Source organism: Hyaena hyaena, unplaced genomic scaffold, assembly GCF_003009895.1.
Source record: "Hyaena hyaena isolate Hyena2069 unplaced genomic scaffold, ASM300989v1 scaffold_157, whole genome shotgun sequence".
In the NCBI taxonomy this organism is placed as follows: Eukaryota; Metazoa; Chordata; class Mammalia; order Carnivora; family Hyaenidae; genus Hyaena; species Hyaena hyaena.
Window position 1 is genome coordinate 1,092,708 of NW_024080789.1, and position 19,238 is coordinate 1,111,945.

Consider the following 19,238-nt stretch of genomic DNA (forward strand, 5'->3'; position numbering starts at 1 on the left):
GGTAAATGTTATGTAAAGAAATAAAGCAAGGATGAGACCTCAGCTGACCGCACGGGGTGGGGAGTGGTCTGCAAGGGTAAATACGGTAATCAAAGTCACGGAGAAGTCACGCCTGAGTAAAGAAGTGAAGGTCAGGGAGTGAGGCACGTGTATGTCTAGGAAGAGAGAGCAGGCAGAGGGAACAGGTGGTGTTAAGGTCCTGAGGCAGGCTGGCGCCTGGCAGGTTTGAGGACGGTGCCCATCATGGGGGGTGGGGCACAAGAGGTGGGGCCCGCAGCAGGCAGACGCCTTGTGGGAGGGCCCATGCATTTCTCTCCCACCAGCCCGCCTGTCTCCAGGTGACTGAGCTACCAGACAAGCCCTGCCCAGAGGGCACATGCTACTGTGGAATGTTAAGAGCACTGCTGGCGTGGCTTCGCTTCTCCAGCCTCCCTGCAACTGAGGCAAGGTTTCCTCTTTCTAGGGACACGTTAAAACCTACCACCTGATACTCAAATGTGCCAGTGGATTTTGTCACCATGAAGAAAGTCCCCTCTTCTCCCCATACTGCAGTTAAATGGACAAGCCATGTAAAATGCCTCTGGAGGCACTGTAAACGCTACCAGCTGCTACCAGCACCATTGCTTGTCACAATTCCTTGGCTTCATCCCTTGAAGTTGCTTGGGGTGGCAGGGAGGGGCAGCTGAAGAGTAGGAAGGAAGGGCCAGACTGGGAGCTGGGGGTCTGGCTTTTAGTTCCAGTCTGGTCTCCAACCCATCATGAGCCCCCCGGCACGTGCCATCCCCTCTCTGGCACAGAAACCTGCAAGTGCTGTAGGATCCCCCGGGAAGTGTATCCCAAATGCACATTCCTGGACTCCACCCCAGACCTAGACCACAGACCACGTTAACAGTCTCCCTGCAGGGTTCTGAAACAAGCCACGTTGAGGACCCCCTGGGCCTGTGATTGTATAAACCTGTTTATGTAAGAGAATTGACATATGGGAAAATGCTTGGGGCACAGTTTGGTATATAGTAAGAGCCCATAATGTTAACAAAAAAAAATATGCTTAAGAAAATATGTTTATTTACAGAATTATATGCCATCCATCGAATACGCACACTTTTAAAGTTCCACCAGCACCTTCAGCAACTTCAGAAGCAGAGCAGGAATTGTTACACTATTTTATAGATTAGACAACTGAGGCAGAGAGAGACAGACCCAGGGGCCTGGCCAGGATCTCCCAGAATGCAGGTCTTCAGCTCCCAGACACAGACTTTGGCTCAACCTCATGAGAGGTGCCACCCTGGGGCCTTCTCCCTCATCCCAGATGGTTCTGGCTTCTGGCCCACAATGTACCTCTGTCCTTCCACCCTGGACACACGTGACTTCTCAGGGTTCCCTGAGAACAGGACAGCCTCAAATAGTTAAGTTCCTTCTAGCCATAATGTTCCTCTCCCTGGGCAGCGCAGGGGGCTTTCCAAACTCGTAATATTACACGCAGCCACTTGGCCTGATGTGGTCGTTCTGTTCCAGCCAGCCTGAGTTCACGCCCCAGCTGAGCAGATCACTGCTTTGAGCAAGTCTTATAAATGCTGTGCCCAGTTTCCTCCTTTGTAAAGGGGTCTCCTGATTCCTGCCCTGCAGGGTGACTGTGAGGACGAGGTCTCCTATATGCTAAGTGCCCGGGTTCAAGCCTGGCACAGGGGCTGCCGTTAACTCACAGGCTAAAGCGTGAGCTGCTGGAGGACAGGGATTCTACGCCATTCGCCAGTGCACCTGCACCTACTGCATGTAATACGTGCTCAGTAAACTCGTGCCAAATGAATGTAGAGATGAGATGAGATTTCCAAAGCAACTCAGCCCTCGTCCTGGCTTACCGTTCTATTTTGTGACCCATCTCCCAGCTTGGGGCTGGAGGCACTGAGCAGGAATGGTCAGGGCCAGAGGGGATGGGTGATGGGTTATGGGAAGTGCCCACCCCCATCTGCCAAGGCAGATCCCTCCCATCCGGGGAGGGCGGTGTTCTTGGAGCTCTGAATGTAATCCTGTTGACTCAGAGGCATAAATAATGCACTAGCATGTTCTCTCCTCACTACCCTGTCATGCTAAGAATAGCAGCGGCTACCCTTTCAGGAATTCCACAGGGAAGGGAACAGGACACCAAGATGGGGACAAGCAGGGAAAGACGTCACTAGGCTGTGGATGGTCAAGTACCCTCCTTCCGAGCCCATTTTTCCAAATCCATAAGACAAAGGACTCTGGAGGTCAGAGTGGAAAAGGCTCTTAGAGGCACCTGGTCAGGAGCTCTTCAGGGATAAGGAAGAAGCACCACCCCCGCCCTATTCCTGTTCTCTTCCTCCTCCCTTCTGATGCCCGTCCTAATACGCCCAGGCCTCAACCACCCTTCCACATTCCTCCCCTTCCTATTCATGCGAATAAATAGAGAGTGGGTGGTTTCCTATGTAACACTTCAGAGAGAGAAGAAGATTCTATAACTTATTTTTTTAAATGTTTAATGTTTCCTTATTTTTGAGAGAGAGGGAGAGAGACGGAGTGCGAGCAGAGGAGGGTCAGAGAGAAAGGGAGACACAGAATCTGAAGCGGGCTCCAGGCTCTGAGCCACCAGCACAGAGCCTGATGCGGGGCTCCAACTCACAGACCATGAGATCATGACCTGAGCCGAAATCGGACACTTAACCGACTGAGCGACCTGGGCGCCCCTAATTAAAATTTTTTTTTAAATGTTTTATTTATTTCTAAGAGAGAGAGAGACAGCGTGAGCAGGAGAGGGTCAGAGAGAGAGGGAGTCACAGACTGAAACAGGCTCCAGGCTCAGAGCTGGCAGTCAGCACAGAGCCCGACGCGGGGCTCGAACCCACGAACCGCGAGATCATGACCTAAGCGAAAGTCGGACGTTTAACAGACTAAGCCACCCAGGCACCCCTAAAAATATTTTTTAAGTTCAAAAGTGACTGACCTAGAAGAGTGCCTCTCAAACTTTAGTATACATTTAATGTAATTGCTCAGGGCTGTGGCTAAAATGCAGATTCAGATTCAGGAGGTCGAGAGTGAGGCCTAAGAGTCTGCATTTCTAAGAAACCTCCAAGTGATGCTGATATTGCATCCACAGGCCATACACTGAGAACAGGAAACTGGAGTATTTCCCTCTAATACAGACAGAGAAGTTGAGGCCCAGAGCGCAGCAGGGACGTGTCCAAGAGCATACAGCAGAGCTGGGCTCTGAACACAGGCCACCTGACCCTTCCTGGTTTGGCCCTGAGGGGCTTTGGGGTTGGAAGGTGGTGCTTGGTGCGGGGCAGGGGACAGGCAGCAGTGACAGGCCTCCATTCAGTCAGACCTCCTCAGGCCCACAGGCTCCCACAGGCATAAAAGGGAAGGAGAATTATCCTGAACAGAGGCACTTGGCTGAAGTGAGTAGCTGAGCACGTGCCCTCACCAGCCTGCGTCTGAGGCCTGATGGGCCACCAGAACCCCGTGGAAGGCAGGATGCATCAGGCGGCCATTAGACTGACAGGAAGAGCCGGCCGGAGCACTGTGCATCCAGTTGTTGGGTAAAGCGGGGGGGTGAGGGGGGGTGGAGTGCCGAAGGCCCCCAGGGCAGCTCCGGCAGGGCTCACATCTGCGGGAGAGAAGACCAGACTCCCAGGGCAGCACTGGGAAGCACCTCTCCTTCCCAGGATTGTCCTCCAGCCCCTTAGCAGGCTCCGGGCCCTACATGACCAGCCCCACCGCCCCTACCCACAGGCCTCAGCAGCCCGCCTCAGTGCCTCCCCACCAAACACCCCAGCCCTCCTTCAAGTGCTCAGACAGGGCCCGGGCGCTTCCTCACCCCCAGGGCTTTGGCAGAGGCTGCTGCTTTTGCTTAGAGCCTTTTGTCCTGACCCTCTCTGTTGTCCCTTTCTGACCACACTTCTCACTCAGGCCTGTTGACAGGTATTCTTCTGCCTCTCCTCCAAACTCTCGTTACATCTGTAATCCCATCATACCTTTGAAGGGTCAGTCTGCCCTGGCTGACGATGGTTAGCAGCCCCGAAGGGCAGGGACCTTGGCTGTCACTGCTCTGCTCAGTGCCTGCCTCTGTGCGTCGGCCATGGCTGGGGCTCAATAAACATTTGGTGACTGGATGAAGGAAGGAACGGATAACAACACTGCTGACATCGCTACTACAAAGCCTCCCACCTCTGTGGCTTCTGGCCTTGCTCACCCTGAAGAGGGTATAGGGGCCTGGGGTTTGCAAGATCATCTGGGTCTGGTCCCGTGCTCTGCAACTCTCCAGCTGAGGACGCCTCACAGGTCACGTCACTCTCTGAGGCGGGTGGGTCTCTAGCACTCTTTTGGGGTCTAAATGGGCGATGGAATCCGGCAAAGGCTTTGGAAGCTATAAACAGCTTTAATTGGTAGCATTACTCTGTCTGTGTTTGAGGCCCAGAGAGGGAAAGAGCCTCACTCAAGGCCACACAGCCAGTGTGTGGTGACACCAGACCCCACTGGCACAGCTTAAAGCCAACAGCTAAGCTGCAGGCCCACCCAGGCTCAGGGAGAGCGCCATCTGCCTGGAGGCTGGGCAGGGGTGGAGGAGGAAGAGCATGCAGCCTCAGGCCCAGTGCCAGGGTGGGGTGGGCGGAGCCCCCAGCGGGAGCCCTGAGTGGGGCCTGGCAGCTGGGCATGGGGGAGCCAACTGGCACAGGCTGGGTGGTGGCATGCTTGTTCCCCATGCGCGTGACAGTCTATTTTTTAATAGGCACCCTCCCCACTCCCCAACTTCATGTGCCCTCCCAAAGGGCCCTATATCAGGAATCAGGTCCTGGCTGAGACCAGGGCCATCCCATCTCCTCTTGGAGCCCACAAGTCCTAAGCATCCCAGAAGGCAGGACAGCAGGGCTACCTGTGTGACCTCTGGCTGCTCCCTGGACTGTCTGACCTCAGTCTCCCCAGTCTGTACCGTGGTGGGAGGCATGCCAGACTCCACAGAAGTTCATTACAACACAAGCTCTCAGGATTCACTCGGGCTCTGTGACACTAATGACACCCACTCATCAGGTTCTGGCTGAGCCTCTGTGCCCACAGCACTCCCAAGGTACACTTGATCCTCCCTGATCTACTCCCAGGGGAGGAGGGCAGGTGGGGAGAAAAGAGCCTCAGCTGGCTCAAGGGCCAACCTCAGAACCCCAGGCCCAAGACCTCAGGCTCCTCCTTCCAGGACCTGAGGGACAGAGATGAAGAAGATCAAAGAGGAATGCTGTGTGTTCTTAAGCAGGTGGCCTGGCCTCTCGGAGCCTCTGGCACTCCATCTACAGCAGGAAAGATTGTATTGTGTAGAAGTTAAGTTCACAGGCTTTAGAGCAAACTGCCTGGGCTTGAATCTGGCCATTTACCAGTGGTGTGACCTTGGTAAACCCATGTAACCTCTCTGTGCCTCAGTTTCCCGTCTGTAAAAGTTGATAATAACAGTCTTAACTTCATGGTGTTGTTGACACGTAAGGAACTTAGAATGCCTTCGGCACATAGTAAGTAACCATAAATATGAACCAGTTTTCAAGAACTTTGGTTTTTATCTGTCAAACATTCTTAGTCTCCCAGAGGTTTTATTCCAGAAGATTAGGCATGCGCGTTTCAAGTCAGCTTACTCTCTTGTCTGTGAAGCCCATCCAGCCCGCCCTTCCTAGCCCCTCCTGCTGGCCCCATGTTTTTGTTGTCTGCTAAGCTCTTTCACCCCCACGATCCCCTCACATCCTTCCTGCCCCATTTCATAACAGCTCAGAACCCAAGCCTGAGCCCCAGAGGGAGCAAGTGATTTGTCCAAGACCACCAGCCAGTCAGCCGAGACTAGAGGTTCAAGTATTTGTTCCTGACGTGCGGTCCAGGCCTTTTCCAGGCTCTTTTCCTCCCGCCATCAAAACCTGTTCCTGGCCAAACATCAAAAAGTAATTTATACTGAGATGTAAGTCTTGAGCTAGAGTCCATCTCCTCCAAGGCTTGCTATTTTAACAGAGATCAAAACATGACAATACGATTTAATAAGTAATACTTAGCTTTGTTAGCATTTATCATCATTTAATTTCAAAACAACAGTAAAGCAGGGTTTATTATCTTTTCTATTTATAGATGTGGAAACACAAAGCCCAGAGAGGTTATATAATAGGCTTAAGATCTCCCAGCTAGCCAGGAGGAGAACCCAGGGGTCCGGCCACGGAATCTGTGTACCAGACGCACAGGAAGCAGGTCACACAGGAGTAGACCGAACTTTGTTTCACCTGCAGCAGCCCTGGGAAGCTGGACAGGGGAGGGGTGGGGGAGTCACAGTCCTATACTATACTGCCTCACTGAGTGGAAAAGATGAAGCTAGGATGGAGGAATTTCAGGCAGTGGCCAGTGGGTAAAGATTTCATTCTGGAGAGAGAGGGCTTTTGTGAGCCTCTGGAATTACAGGGCTTGGAGGCTGTCCCCACATTGACTCCCCCTCTGGCCACACTGGGTAGCGATTGAGCCCTAGTATCAAGGGACAGTTCACAATGGACTATGAGCTCACACATACACAGGCCTAACTCAGCAGAGCCCAGCCACTCCTCTGCCCAGAGCACAGGCCTGCGGCTCCTTTGGGTCTGCGGCCTGAAGCTGTGAGGGATGAAGGCATTTTCATAACCTCCAGCCAGTGGCCATCCTACCTCCACCCCAGCTCCTCATTTAAACCATTTACTGTCCTTCCTTCCAACCAAATCCCTCCCATATCTCTAGACCCAAGTTCTGAGGGTACCTCCTCCAGGAAGCCAGCATGACCACTCCTTCAAATAATATTCAGGTTTCTACTCCAATGGAGTGAGACAGGCCTTCTCTAGCCACCAACACAAAGTAGTCCCTCCAACTGTTCTCCATCTTAGCAGCATGGTTTTTAAAAATATACACACCACTTTTATCTATCTGAAAATATCTTGTTTATTCCTTTGCTGTCCTTTTTCTTGTCTATCTCCCCAGTTAAAATGCAAGCTCCTTGAGGGCAGGGACCTGTCTTGTTCACTATTGTAACCCTAGTGCCCAAGAACCCACCCCATCTCGTTGCTATCCAGGGACCCTGAGGTCCCATAAAGAGTAAGGGATTCACCCAAGGTCACACAGCAAGCAAGCAACCAGCAGAGATCAGCTTAACACCCCGGTCCCTGCACTGCAGCCCAGGGCACTTGGCCATCCCCACCCCCACCCCAGTTGACCCTCTGCTGGCCTATCTTGTCACTGCCTCCACATGACAATAGGGGCCAGAGCCTGCAAATCCTCCGCAATGGTGGCGGTGGCGCCCTTCCACTTTCCTGGGGGCGTGCAGTTCCCTCAGCTAGGCAGCCCTGCCTGCTTCCCCCCTCGGTCCCTCCCTTCCTGGCATCAACAGCTCTGATGAGCTCATGTCTGGAAGCCTGGGAGCTGCCCTGAAGGAAAAGGTGCTCCCAGGCCAGGCCCCTAGACCTGCAGGTGCATGCAGCGCTGGCAGGTGGAGGGAGTGTGCTGACCCATGCCCAGACCACCTCACAGAGCCATAACGGAGCCGCAGGGTGACACCTGTCAACTGTGGAGATAGGGCACGACCCGGGTGAGAAGGACGTATAGAAAAGGTTCCTCCTGCGCTCCTCCCGTCTCTCCAGATGCTCCTCTGCCACTGGCCCCCTCCCTATCATAAGCTGCTCTGTCCAAAGGAAAGAGGGTTCTGTTGCCTTCTACTCACAGAACTACCCTGGGCAGATCTCATCCCCTCCGCAGCCTCAGTCTCTCCAACTCTAGAATGGAGAGATTACATCAAATGCTGACCAAAGAGGCTAGGGATCAGCTGAGATGCAGGCACCTGAATGCCACAGGAATTTTTTCTTTTTTTCATCTTGGGGGAAGGGCAATAGCTAACAAGAGAGGGAAGGGGTTAAAGGCCTTATTTTAACCATTAAAGCTGATTCCAATCACAGCTTGATTTAGGTGCTAGTTGGGGAGGCAGTGGGGGGGGAGCTAGCCACCCTGCAAAAAAGTGGGAGCCAGGACAGCACAGCAACAAAAAACTTGCCTTTTGGACGTTCTCTGAATATCAAAATAGTGATCCTAGTCCTTTCCCCTTGTTGTACAGGAGGGGAAACTGAGGACCAGAGAGGAGGAAGAATCAAACCACGATCTCATATGGAGACAGAGGCAGGAGACCCCACTCCAAAAGGCATTTTTCAACTCCCTTGAGAAGTCCCATCCCACTGCTTGAGGTAATACGGTGGTTCATTTGTGGCTCCGTCCCCCAACACAGGATGGGGGCAGGCCTGGAGTTGGTGACAGACGGGCTGAGGGGCACCAGCAAGACTTCCAGACCCCAGCATACCCTAGTCCCTCTGATCAGCATCTAGTCTTGCTCTACACTCTGCAACATGACAGGGGTGGGGCACCCTCTGACTGCACCTCCACCCAGCAGGGTCACTGCTGTCTCCAATGCAGCTGTACCCTCAGGGGTCACTCTGCCCACCCGCTCACTGCAGAGAGGACAGGGACTTGCCTCCAGATCACACGGCAAGCTGCCACTTGTCAGTCAGGATGGGGGGGGGGTGAGTGGAGTGTCGGCTGCTTCCCTGCTCACTCTTGTCCCTTGTAGACAACCGAGACATGGAACACAGGGGGTCCTTGAGCCAATCTAGGGTCAGCCTATAGCCTGAGGTGGGGGTAGGGAGAAAGGGAGACCCTTTCCCCCAGAGTCCTCAAAGAGGTCTTGTCAGGGCCGGGTCCGAGCCCCTGATCCCACAGTGTAGTGGTCAGGAAGGAGCTCCGCCCTCCACGGTCTCTCACCTTGGCAAACTGGGGCAATGGGGGCGGTGTGTGTGAGAATCTGCTGTAGAGCCCTTAGGACAGGTCCTCCTCTGCCCCCAGGCGCTCAGGAAGGGCCTCGATTTCCCCAGGGGGTCTCCGCGGCGGGAAGGTCCCGCGTCCCCGCAAGCCTCGCCCTCTCGGCCAGAGCCTTGTGCCACCGCCCCGCCCGCGGGAAGTGGGACGCGAGGCCAGCACACGCCGTTCTGCCACCCCACGGGCGCCCATGTTGGTCAACCGGGCCGGAGCCCAGCCCGCCTTTCCCAGGGCTGGCTGGGGGCGCAGACCCCTCGGCCTGGTGCCCCTCGGTCCGCAGCCCCGGCCCCCCGATGTGCTTGCGGGCTGGCGCTCCAGGGCCGGGGCCCCAGCGCAGCCTTGGTAAGGAGCCTCACCGCGTCGGGGCGTCCTCCCGCTCCCCGGCTGCTCGAGAGCTTCGGGATTTCCCCAGCGCCCCCTCGCACCCCCGCCCCACGGTACAGATGGGGAAACTGAGGTCCGGAGTGAAGCAGCGACTCAGCCAAGGTCACCCTGTGCGCGGGGACTGAAGTCTAAATGTGCCATCTCCACCTGGGCGGCGCAGGGAACAGCACAGGTGGGAAGGGGCGAGGCTCTCTCGGCACCGGCACCCCTGCCCCGCCGGCGCCCCTCACTCACCTCCAGCTGCCGCTCACGGTCCCCAAGCTCACGGGCGCCGCCGCCTCCGCGCACCTGGCTGCGTCCGTCAGTGCGCCCCGCCCCGAGACCCCCGCCGCCTCCGCCCCGCGCCGGGCGCCCCTGCCGCGTCGCCGCCGCCGCCACCTCCACCTCCTAGAGGGCTTCTCGGGGACCCAGAGCTGGGAGCCCGGAGCCGGGAGGGCTGGGCGGGCGGGCGAGCCGCGCTCCTGCCGCCCGCTCCCCGGGGCCCTAGCGCCGCCCCGCCCGCCGCCCCGCCCAGCCCCCGGAGGTGCGACTCCCTCCCCCGCGGGCTCGGCCCCGGGATCCTGGCGGTCCCCCTTTTTCTCCCGCTTTCCTTTTCTGTGCTACACTCCGCCGCTGCCTTGTTGTATTTCTCTGTTTCCTCCTCCTCTTTTTTTTTTTTTTTTTTTTTTGATCTCCAGGTCGGTCTCTAAATTCCTCAGCTTTCATTTCACCCAGTTCTTTCTGTCTCCCCATCCACTTCACCTCCCCCTCGTTTCCCGATCCCTCCAACCACCCCTCTTAAATCTTTGTGATTCTGTTCCCATAACTGACACCACTCCCACCTCTCCAGCCCCCTGCTTTTCAGACCCAGATGCGGTGCCCCTCGGGCCCATCTTCCCTCCCCCTTCTCAGCCCTGGTGACTGAGTCCTACCTCGGTAGGACTGAGGCAAACGGGGACTGAGGAAGGCCGCCACCTCCCCGCTGGCCTGGGGCCATGCCCTGACATAACTGGTGGGTCAGCAGCAACCATGCAGGGATGCTGTGTGGCTCCTGAGCTTCCGTTCCCCATCTTTTCATTGAACTCAATGCCATTCAGCCTGAGCTCAGCAGAGCCCCACAAAAGTGGTCCCTGCGCATCAGAATCAAAGTGGGGGGGGTACTGTTAAAAGTGGAGGTTCCACGTTCTAGCACAGCCTCCCGGTGGTGAAGAGGCAGTGGGCTTGGAAACGGTACTGACAACAAGCATCCTTCACACTCCCACCCATTTTGAAACAAAACTAACTACACTTGGGAAAATGTTGGCCTGGGTTTTCACCAAAGTTTCCCTGGGTTGCCAGTACCCCACCCCTTCAATCAGGGTGGTTCCACTTTTCATTTGTCTTTCATATCAAGGTTTTGTGTTTAGATTCCTGCTAGAGGAAGTTAGACATGCGCTCATGTAAGCCCACCCCACCCCACCAGACGTTCCATGAAACACAGAGCTGCAGGTGGCCTGGGTTTGGGACACCCCCTGTCCTGGGTGGGCGGGCTCAGAGTGCGGGACGTCAGGTGACAGAGAGGCAAACCCTGTGTGGCTGCTCCCACCTCTTCTCTGGTTGGCCTCTTGGTCTGCAGAGAATTCCTCCTACCCAACCCGACCGACCGAGGCTGCTCCTGTGCTGAGGCTGCCACAAGTGGAAAATGGAGGGGGTCCTGGGGATCGGCACCAGGCAAGGCACTGCCTGCCTTGTGAGCCCATGTGCTATGAAAGTGGCTATAGCCCAGCTTGTGGAAAACCAGGAAACAAACTGTGTGGGTGAGAGGGAGAGAGAGAAGGGGGGCGGGGGAGAGAAGCTAGAATTACTGTGTGGGTGGGTATGAAAGAGAGAGATGGGGAAGACGAAGGAGGACAGAAAGTGGTTCAGTCTGTACGTAGGTGTTTGACGGTGGGTGTGCAAGAGTGGGGATGCCTACAGGAGATAGTGTGTGCGTGCAGGAGAGATTTTAAAGTGTAGGTAAGCGAGCAAAAGAAAGTGGAGAAGAGAACATGCTTTCGGCCTATATCTAAGGAAAGGAATATGTGGGCTTGTGTGTGTTCAGGCGGGACTGTAGCTGTGTATGCAAATCTGATACACGTCATGTGTCACATGTGAAAGGTAGGCATGCCTGAGTGAGGGGTGTGCACGTGTGTGCTCGTATATACTGCACGCGTGAATAGGTGGGTGTCTGAGGGCATGTACATGCATGCATGTGTGTGCAGATATGTGATTATATGCATGTGAATATCTGCATAAGAAGATGGTATGCATTCACCGTGTGTGTATATACACCCATGGCGGGGGGGGGGTTGTGAACATGGGTGTGAGTGCACATGTAAGGTACCCATGACCCTGTAAGCCTTGCTCCCACACCATTGCCCTTTTATTATGGTCACTGCGGAGTGTGGAAGTGAGAGGGGGCGTGGCTGGCGTCCTGCCCAGTCTCCTGCTCTGTCTATGTTCTCTCCCACAAGCCTAATGCGCAGGGAACTTGTCTTCACCAGGTGACCACTGTCACCTCTTATCATGACCAGGGGCTCCTCTGCCTCAACAATAGAAACATGGCCAGGGGCAGGGTGCGTCTGAAGAGCCAGATCCTCACCCACACCCCCACCTTAGAGGCTCGGAGCCGTGTCCATTTGAGTTAGAATGGCCTCCAAGCCCTCCAGATGGCCTGGGCCCCCAATGACAAATGGCCTGGAGAGGAGGCAAGGCAGCTCTCCCAAAGCCACAGACAAAGGAGGGGCTGGATCGGTGGTGGATCCCAGGTCTCCCTAAGTGGAGAGAGGGAGGGAACAGGGAACATGGCTTTGGCAGAATCCCCCACCATCCTCCAGAGCCTGAACAACCTTTTTCCAGCCCTAGGTGGGTGGAAGAACACAGCCTGCTGCCTCGTTTCCATGGAGACAAGCACAGCACAGAAGGTGGTAGAAAGCATGGGCCTAGACCTCCTGGGGTTCAAATCTCCACTCCTCCACCCACAGGCCTGAGGCTTTGACAAGTCGCTTTCAGTCATTGTGCCTTAGTTTCCTCATCTGTGAGGCAGAGATAGGGAAACATGAACGTCCTAGGGCTGTTCAGAGGGTGAAATGAGGTGGTCCATACAAAGCAATTCGCACAGCGTGTGGCAGCTGAACTGGGCGGGGAAAGCCGTGGGTTCCAGCTCTAGTTTTGCACCAACTTACTGCGTGACCTTGGGCAAGTCTCTTACCACCTCTGGGCTTCAGAGTCGCCTTAGGATTATCTACACAATAATCTCAGTGAGCCCTGCCAGTCATGGCCAGCTGAGACTTCATGGTGAGGACGGCGGCTGTAGCTCAGGGCTCTCTTGGTGAGCCATGGACCAACTACTAGCAGTGGAAGGCCAACCACGAGCCTTACGCGAACCTTGCCTTCTCATATATATTCTCTCAAGTGGGCAGCAGCTGATGGCAGGAGACTTGGGCTGCAGGCTGGTGCTCGCCTCATCTCTCCGCTCCCCTTGCTCCTCCAGCCTGCCAAAGACCCGGTTGTGCCCTGCCCAGCTGGTCCTCGGGCTCTAGAGAACTGGCACCATGCACCCACCCACCCCAAGTGGTGGGTGCCCACGGCAGAAGACACCATGACCCATACTTAAAGCTGCCAGGGAGCCCTCAAGGGCGGCAGGTATAATTGAGGAAGGACGGGTGTAATTGTCTGAAGATGCTTATAATCCTTTGGCGGTACCAGGAGGAAGCTTTAAAAGGAAGCCCTAATCCACTAATAACCTGGCAGCCCCACAGACCTCTTCCGTCCGGATCTCCAGGCAGAGGGAAGGGGCCCTAGCCACTCCCTTCCCCGAGGGAGCAGCACTGGCCAGGGCGGGCTCTGACCCAAGACCACCCGGATTTCTGCTCTTCTGCAAGACCCAGATTCCTTCCTGCTTGCACCCGTGAGAAGACTTCCCCTTGACATCCTCCTGAGGCCACTCCGGCACCCTTTGTCCCTAGAAATGTTCAGGACACAACTGGAGACCATCTGGCTGGACATTAAAGAGAGAAACGAACCGCACTGTGAGGAAGAAGACCACGATGATAGTCTCAGCTCCAACACTGACCGTGTGACTTTGAGCAAGGGACTTAGGTCTTCGAGCCTCAGCCATGTTACCTGTAAAATGGGGAGACTCATACCTGCCTTGAAAGACTATAGTAAGATCGATGAGAATGAGGTGTTCAGAAATGACCTAGCTCTGTGTGAGAAGCCAACAGGATTCATTCAGTGTGGCCCCTCCCCCCTCTTTACCCATGGTCTCTTCCACTCCCATGATGTTATCTCTCCTTATACATCCAGAATACAGTGGTGGCTAAGAACAATGTCCCATTTCAAAAAACCATGGTTGACTCATGGCATAGCAACTTACTAGCCAGGAGTCTTAGATTAAGTCACAAGTCACCTACGTTCTTTGAACCTCAGTCTTCTCATCTGTGTAATGGAGATAATCATAGCATGTCCCTCATGGGGATTACTATGAGGTTAAGTGAAGCGATATATATAAAGCTCTTGGTGCAGTGGGCTTAGCACGTAAGGGCTTAACGAATAGTAGCTGTTGTACTGTTGAGTTGATGATGATCATTTTAATTATTATTAACATCTGTCATGTGATCACTCTAAAATTTCCAAAACACCACCCCAATCTAAGATCAGTGCAACCTCATAATGACTCTGTGAGGTAGAGAGGGTGCCTGTTTTCGTTTTATTGTCACAAATGAAGAAACTGCAACTCACTAAGGGGAAGCGATATGCTGGGGTTTGGCTGGTTGGTATCAGGTTCCAAACCAGCACCCATGTCTCCTGACCCTCAACCGTGGTCTGTGAGAGGAAAGGGAGCAGATTCTGGGGCTTTCAGGCTCTGGGGGACCTGAGTTTGGGCTGACTCTGGTGTGAGGGCCCAGCTCCAAGTTTAAGGCTGCTGGGCCCTCCTGGGGTCCTCCTTCTTGCCCTAGATGCATCGAAGGCATCTCCTGGATCCTGCCCAGCTCCCTGGGTGACCCAAGCATGGGGGCTGATCAGAGCCTGGAGAGAGTGATTTCAGAAAAGAGAGTGGGCGGGACGGCTGGTGAGATGCCAACCAGGGTGGCAGCAATGCCTGCAGAGAAATGAGGTGTTCCTTCACTTTCCTGACGCATTAGCCCTCCCAGGCCTGTGTCCCCCACACACCCTGTGCCCCCAGGATCTGCTGGCAGCAGCTCCCCGCCTGAGCAAGCATGGCCTGGCTCACGTCCTCTCCATCTGGACCCACTTCAGCGTTTCCATGGGCCCAGGCAATGGAGGTGATTCAGTGTGGGTTTCCCTGTTCTGCCCTGCTCTGCCAACTCCTGACTCCTGCAGCCTGCAGGAAAATTATCTCCCTCCCTCCCTTCATCCTCCCCCTTCCTCCCTTCCTTCTTTCCTTCCTTCCTTCCTGTCTTTCCTTCCTTCCTCCCATGCATGAATACTGAGCTCTTCCCTATACACTTTCCTTGGGTCCTCACTGCAGCCCAGGTGACACAGATCCTGCTTATGTTTTCTCCAACAGATGGGAAGCTGGGGTCTGGGTGAGGAATGTGGGCCCAGCTCAGCCACCAATAGGCCAAGAGACCTGGAGCAGTCTCTTCCTCACTCCGGGCCTCAGTTTTTCCATCTGTAAGATTAGGAAGTCAGCTTGGATGAACAGCTTCAGTCTGTACCTCAGAAACCCTACGAGAGCAGCAACCACATCTGCCTTGCCCAGTGCTGTGTCCCCAGCACCCTCGAGCAGCCGGCACACTCAACGTGTTTGATGAGAGGCAGTCCTGCCCCTTCATTGCCTGGAATCCAAGGCCATTGGTTGGCACGAGTGATTAAAGGCAGACAAGAGTGAGAGATGGACTTCTGTTTAACCAAGCATGGTAACAGGGCTTTCTCTCACTGCCTTCTCCCGTGCCCCCTTTGGCAGAGAAAAGAGTGGGCATAGATGTGGCATGGAACTCCCAGCCGCCCCTGTCTCCCCACAGCTGTTAACTGGGACATGGCCATGGGACTGTGATGGACTGTGATGTATTATGGGCAAATATGGTCAGGAGACCTGTGAGGTCCCCAGTGGGCTCTGGCAGTCCAGGGGAAAAGGGGTGTGTGCTTACCTGGTTTCTGGGCAACCCTGGGCCCTGCGCTGGGGCTGGGGCTGGGGCGAGCTGTCATCACCGGCCGAGCCTTCGCTGCGTCCCTGTCCTGGCTGGCCCTGTTTTCATGCTGGGACCGCCCTTGAGCTTTCCTGGAGCAGCTGGGTGCCTGGATGCCTGGGGCATTGGGTAGCTCTGGTGCCCCCTGGGTGGCTTCACAGGCAGAGGCGTCCCCATTCCTGCTGGCCACCCTGTCCTCATCCAAGTTCGTGAGCCCTGCCTCTCCCTGCAGGCCCTCCTCACCGCTGCTCTCCTCAGCCTCCAAGGCCAGACACCTGTAGCTCCCATCAGGGATCCGGAAGGTGCAGGGAGTAGGCCTGTCTTCGCTGGGCCCCAGGGGTGGAGGTGGGAGGTGGGGACCCAGCATGGTGCTGCCTCTCCTTAGTGATGCACAGAAGCACAAAAGCGGGGGCCAGGCTGGCCACCCCTGCGAGCACACGTCTGGGCTCCTCTCCAGGGGTCGCCTCTGGCTCTCTGCAGCTTCGTCTTCCTCAGCCAACTCACAGAGCTGGGGCAACGTCCAACTGTGGGGCCCTCCTGGGCCAGGTCAGGTGGTGGACCCCGAGCCCTCCTCTCAACCTGTGTCTGGTCCGTGGGGCCCTCCTTCAAGATGATCTATCTGCACGGGGAAAAAGGAAACAGCAGATGAGACAGTCTGCTGGGTGTTCTGGGCCGAATTTCTGAGACCTGCCCACCTTAAGTGGCCCTGAGAACTGGCTGGGGTTTGGGGTACAGGCTCACAAACCCACAGCAGAGTCCCAAGCTTTAGCCATTTGATATCCCAGACGTTCACCGTCTCCTTATGCCACCTGACGCTTTGTTTGCTTACTATTTTTCCATAAGTCGACTTTAAATAACTTACTTCTATCCCTTTAGACTTATCTTAAGCAATAATTGCAGGAAAACCACAAGTACATCGTGCTAAGTCATTTCCCCCCAATACACATTAAATAAATATCTGGTTATTTAAAAATACTTAACTGGGCACCGCCTAGAAAGCATTCTCTCACATACCAGCAAAGGTACATACACCACGGGACTCACAGGAACAATGAGGCAGAGGACACAAGACTGGGGCCAGGGGCCCATGGAAGAGGCTGTGCACCGAGGGGGATGTGCTGGTGTGCCCGGGCTTTGAGCTAGAACCCCAGCCCAGCCACCTGTCTAGCTGACCTCTCTGAATCTCAGCTTCCCTATCTGTAGAATAGGAACCATAATATCTCCATGTGAGTATTGTGTGGAAGATTCAGCGAGAAAATGCATGCAGAGGACTCAGTAGGGTTTTGGGGACGTCACTTAACACACACTGGCCATTCTTTCATTACAAAAAAATATCCTGAGCTTTTATTGCATGTCAGACACCATACAAGCTACTGGGAAGACAATGGGGATACAGAAGATATGGCATTCTGATTCATGAAGCCTGAAAAGCTGGTGGGGGGAGTTGTGAATGATAATAAGAACCATAATAATAACAGTATGATTATTTATAAATGTTAGCAGCGATGATGATTTCGGAGAGAGGGCATGTGGGATGCGGACAGGGGTGCGTGGGAGAGGAACCTGGGCGGGAGGAACTGGCCGGCCTGGGAGGCAGATGGAGAGTGGGTGTGGAGGAAGAGGGAGGAGCCTAGGCAGCAACGAGGCTTGTCACTCTGGTGTCGCTCTGGTGACGGGGGTGATTTCGTTAATAGAGATGGGGAGTACATGGGGAAGGAGCAGGTGTCCAGAGGAGCAGGGAGATGAGTTTGATTTGGAGGCTTCCGGGGGAGGTGAGTGTGGTCAGCTCCATGTAGGGGCCTGGAGACAAAGGTTTGAAAATCATCTGTGGAGGCACAGAGCAGAGGTGGGCAGCATGCCCCAGGATGGGCAGATAGAGCTTAGGACAAGGGTAGTGGCCATGTACCCTAGGAGGAAACCTGGGATTTAGAGCTCTTGGTTAACAGATTCCACCTCTGCTTAGCGATGTGAACTCTGGCAAGTATGCACTCTCCGAATCTCACTTATCCTATTGTGAAATGGGGAGAGAAGAACCCACCCCCACCCCAACCCACGTGAGCACACACATACACACACACACACACACACACACACACACACACTGGCTGGCCCCTGCGTGGATAGTGAGAATCCTGAGTTGTGAAAGTCTGGGGACACTGGTGGCCTCGGGGCTTACACTGACCGACCTTACCTGCTGTGGTACTTGACCTGGAGGTCATGCCTCCACCCCCAGGTGAGGTCAGGCACCCCTACCCCCGAGGCTAGCAGACTGGGTTAAGGCCTTGGCTTCTGGTTGGAGCTGTGCCAGGAGAGTGTGGTAGGCAAGAGGCAAGATAAGCGCATTACCAGGCCCTGGGGCAAATCAGCGCCAACTAGGGAAAAGCAAACAAGCATCAGGGTTGGAAAGATAACAGACACCTGTTAGAGCAGTCGCAGTGGGAGGGAAATCAGCACAAAGACGCCAGCCTTCTGCCCAGAGAAGAACGGGCACTCACCGCATTTGAACACCTACTCCATACTGTGCCACTCACTCAGGTTGTTGAAACAAATCATCACGACAGCCCTTTGAGAGAGGTACTGGTGTTACCCCATTTCAGAAGTGAGGAAATTGAGGCTCAGATGGCAAAGTGACTTTGGCCTAAGTCATGTAGCTAGTAAGTAACAGGGCTCCATCTGGACCCAGCTTTGACACCTTGACCGTGATGGTGGACATGGAGACATAGAAGAGAGGGCTCCAGAGCCCTTTCCTCCCCACGCTTTTGCTAACAGTAGCTGCTGCCAGATTTCCACCACTAGAGATTCACAGAATCCTAGAATCTCGTGAAGAACCAGTAGAATTCTGAAAAGACCTAACTGGCCATGCACCTTGGGCAGGTGCCTTTTGTACTCTGGAGTCCATTTGCCCAAAGGCACAATGGAGGGGTTGAGCCAGGTGATGCCGGAGGGTCCCTCGAACCCTGGCATTGCAAGATGCCGTGATTCTAAGCCCTTGGAGCCCCCCTCCCCACCCCCACCACCTCCACCCACACCATCACAGAGCCAGATGGCAACAGGCAGGCGTGGGTGTGGGGGGCAGGGCTCTCCCCGACACCCCACACGGGCCTCGCGTCGCTCTATCGCTGCTTCTGTTTTGCTGTATTTGACGGTGGCCACGGTTTCCAGGAAAGAAGAGAGAGGCGGAAGAGTTAACTTTCCGCCACCCACACAAATATTTTTGGCCAGCGTTGTCTTCAGGCTGCCAAGCCAGGAGGGAGGGGTTGGCAGGAGCACTCCAATTCAAGTCTCCCTCCGAGAAGGGAGGACTCCCAGCCCAGCTGGGGGGCCTGGGCAGGCCCCTTGCAGCCTGAGCCCTGGAACACCCACTGAGCTCAGGAGGCCAGGGCAGGGGCAGGGTGGTCAGGACCCACAACAATAACGGCAGCTGCCGCTTACTGAGAGCATCTGCTAGTGCGTGGCCAAGGCTTTTATCTAACACTCCTGGGCAGCGGGTGTGTGAGTGCTGCCTACAGATGAGGAAACTGAGGCAAGAAGAGGTAAATTCCAAATCTAGAGGCACACCAGGGGTGAGTGGTAGAACAGGATGTGAATTCTGCTGCTGGGCTCCGTGCTCTCACCCTCAGCTCTCGGTGGCTGCAGACTTAACTCTGGGAACCCGTGCAGGGGTCCCATCTGTGTGGGCACATCTCCAAATGTGGGCAGGAGAGAGCCTGTTCCAACCTGAACAGAAATGAAGGGGGGGTTCCTCTAATGCCAGCTCCCTCAAATCCACATCCCTCATCTGGCCACCGGCTCTAAGGGCACGGAGCCTCGACAGGCAGGGCTGACACAGAAGGCAGCAAAACTATTGTCCTC

At 55.0% G+C, this 19,238-nt stretch overlaps 1 protein-coding gene across 1 annotated transcript in view; it reads right to left on the reverse strand.

The window, feature by feature from the left end:
• Positions 1-15,753, reverse strand: part of SYNPO (synaptopodin) — a 36,364-nt gene extending 20,611 nt beyond the window's left edge. Inside the window, exon 1 of the mRNA XM_039239476.1 lies at positions 15,348-15,753. Within this exon, the coding sequence (XP_039095407.1) occupies positions 15,348-15,753 (406 nt within the window). The remainder of the gene's footprint in view (positions 1-15,347) is intronic.
• Between the last annotated feature and the right edge of the window lie 3,485 nt (positions 15,754-19,238).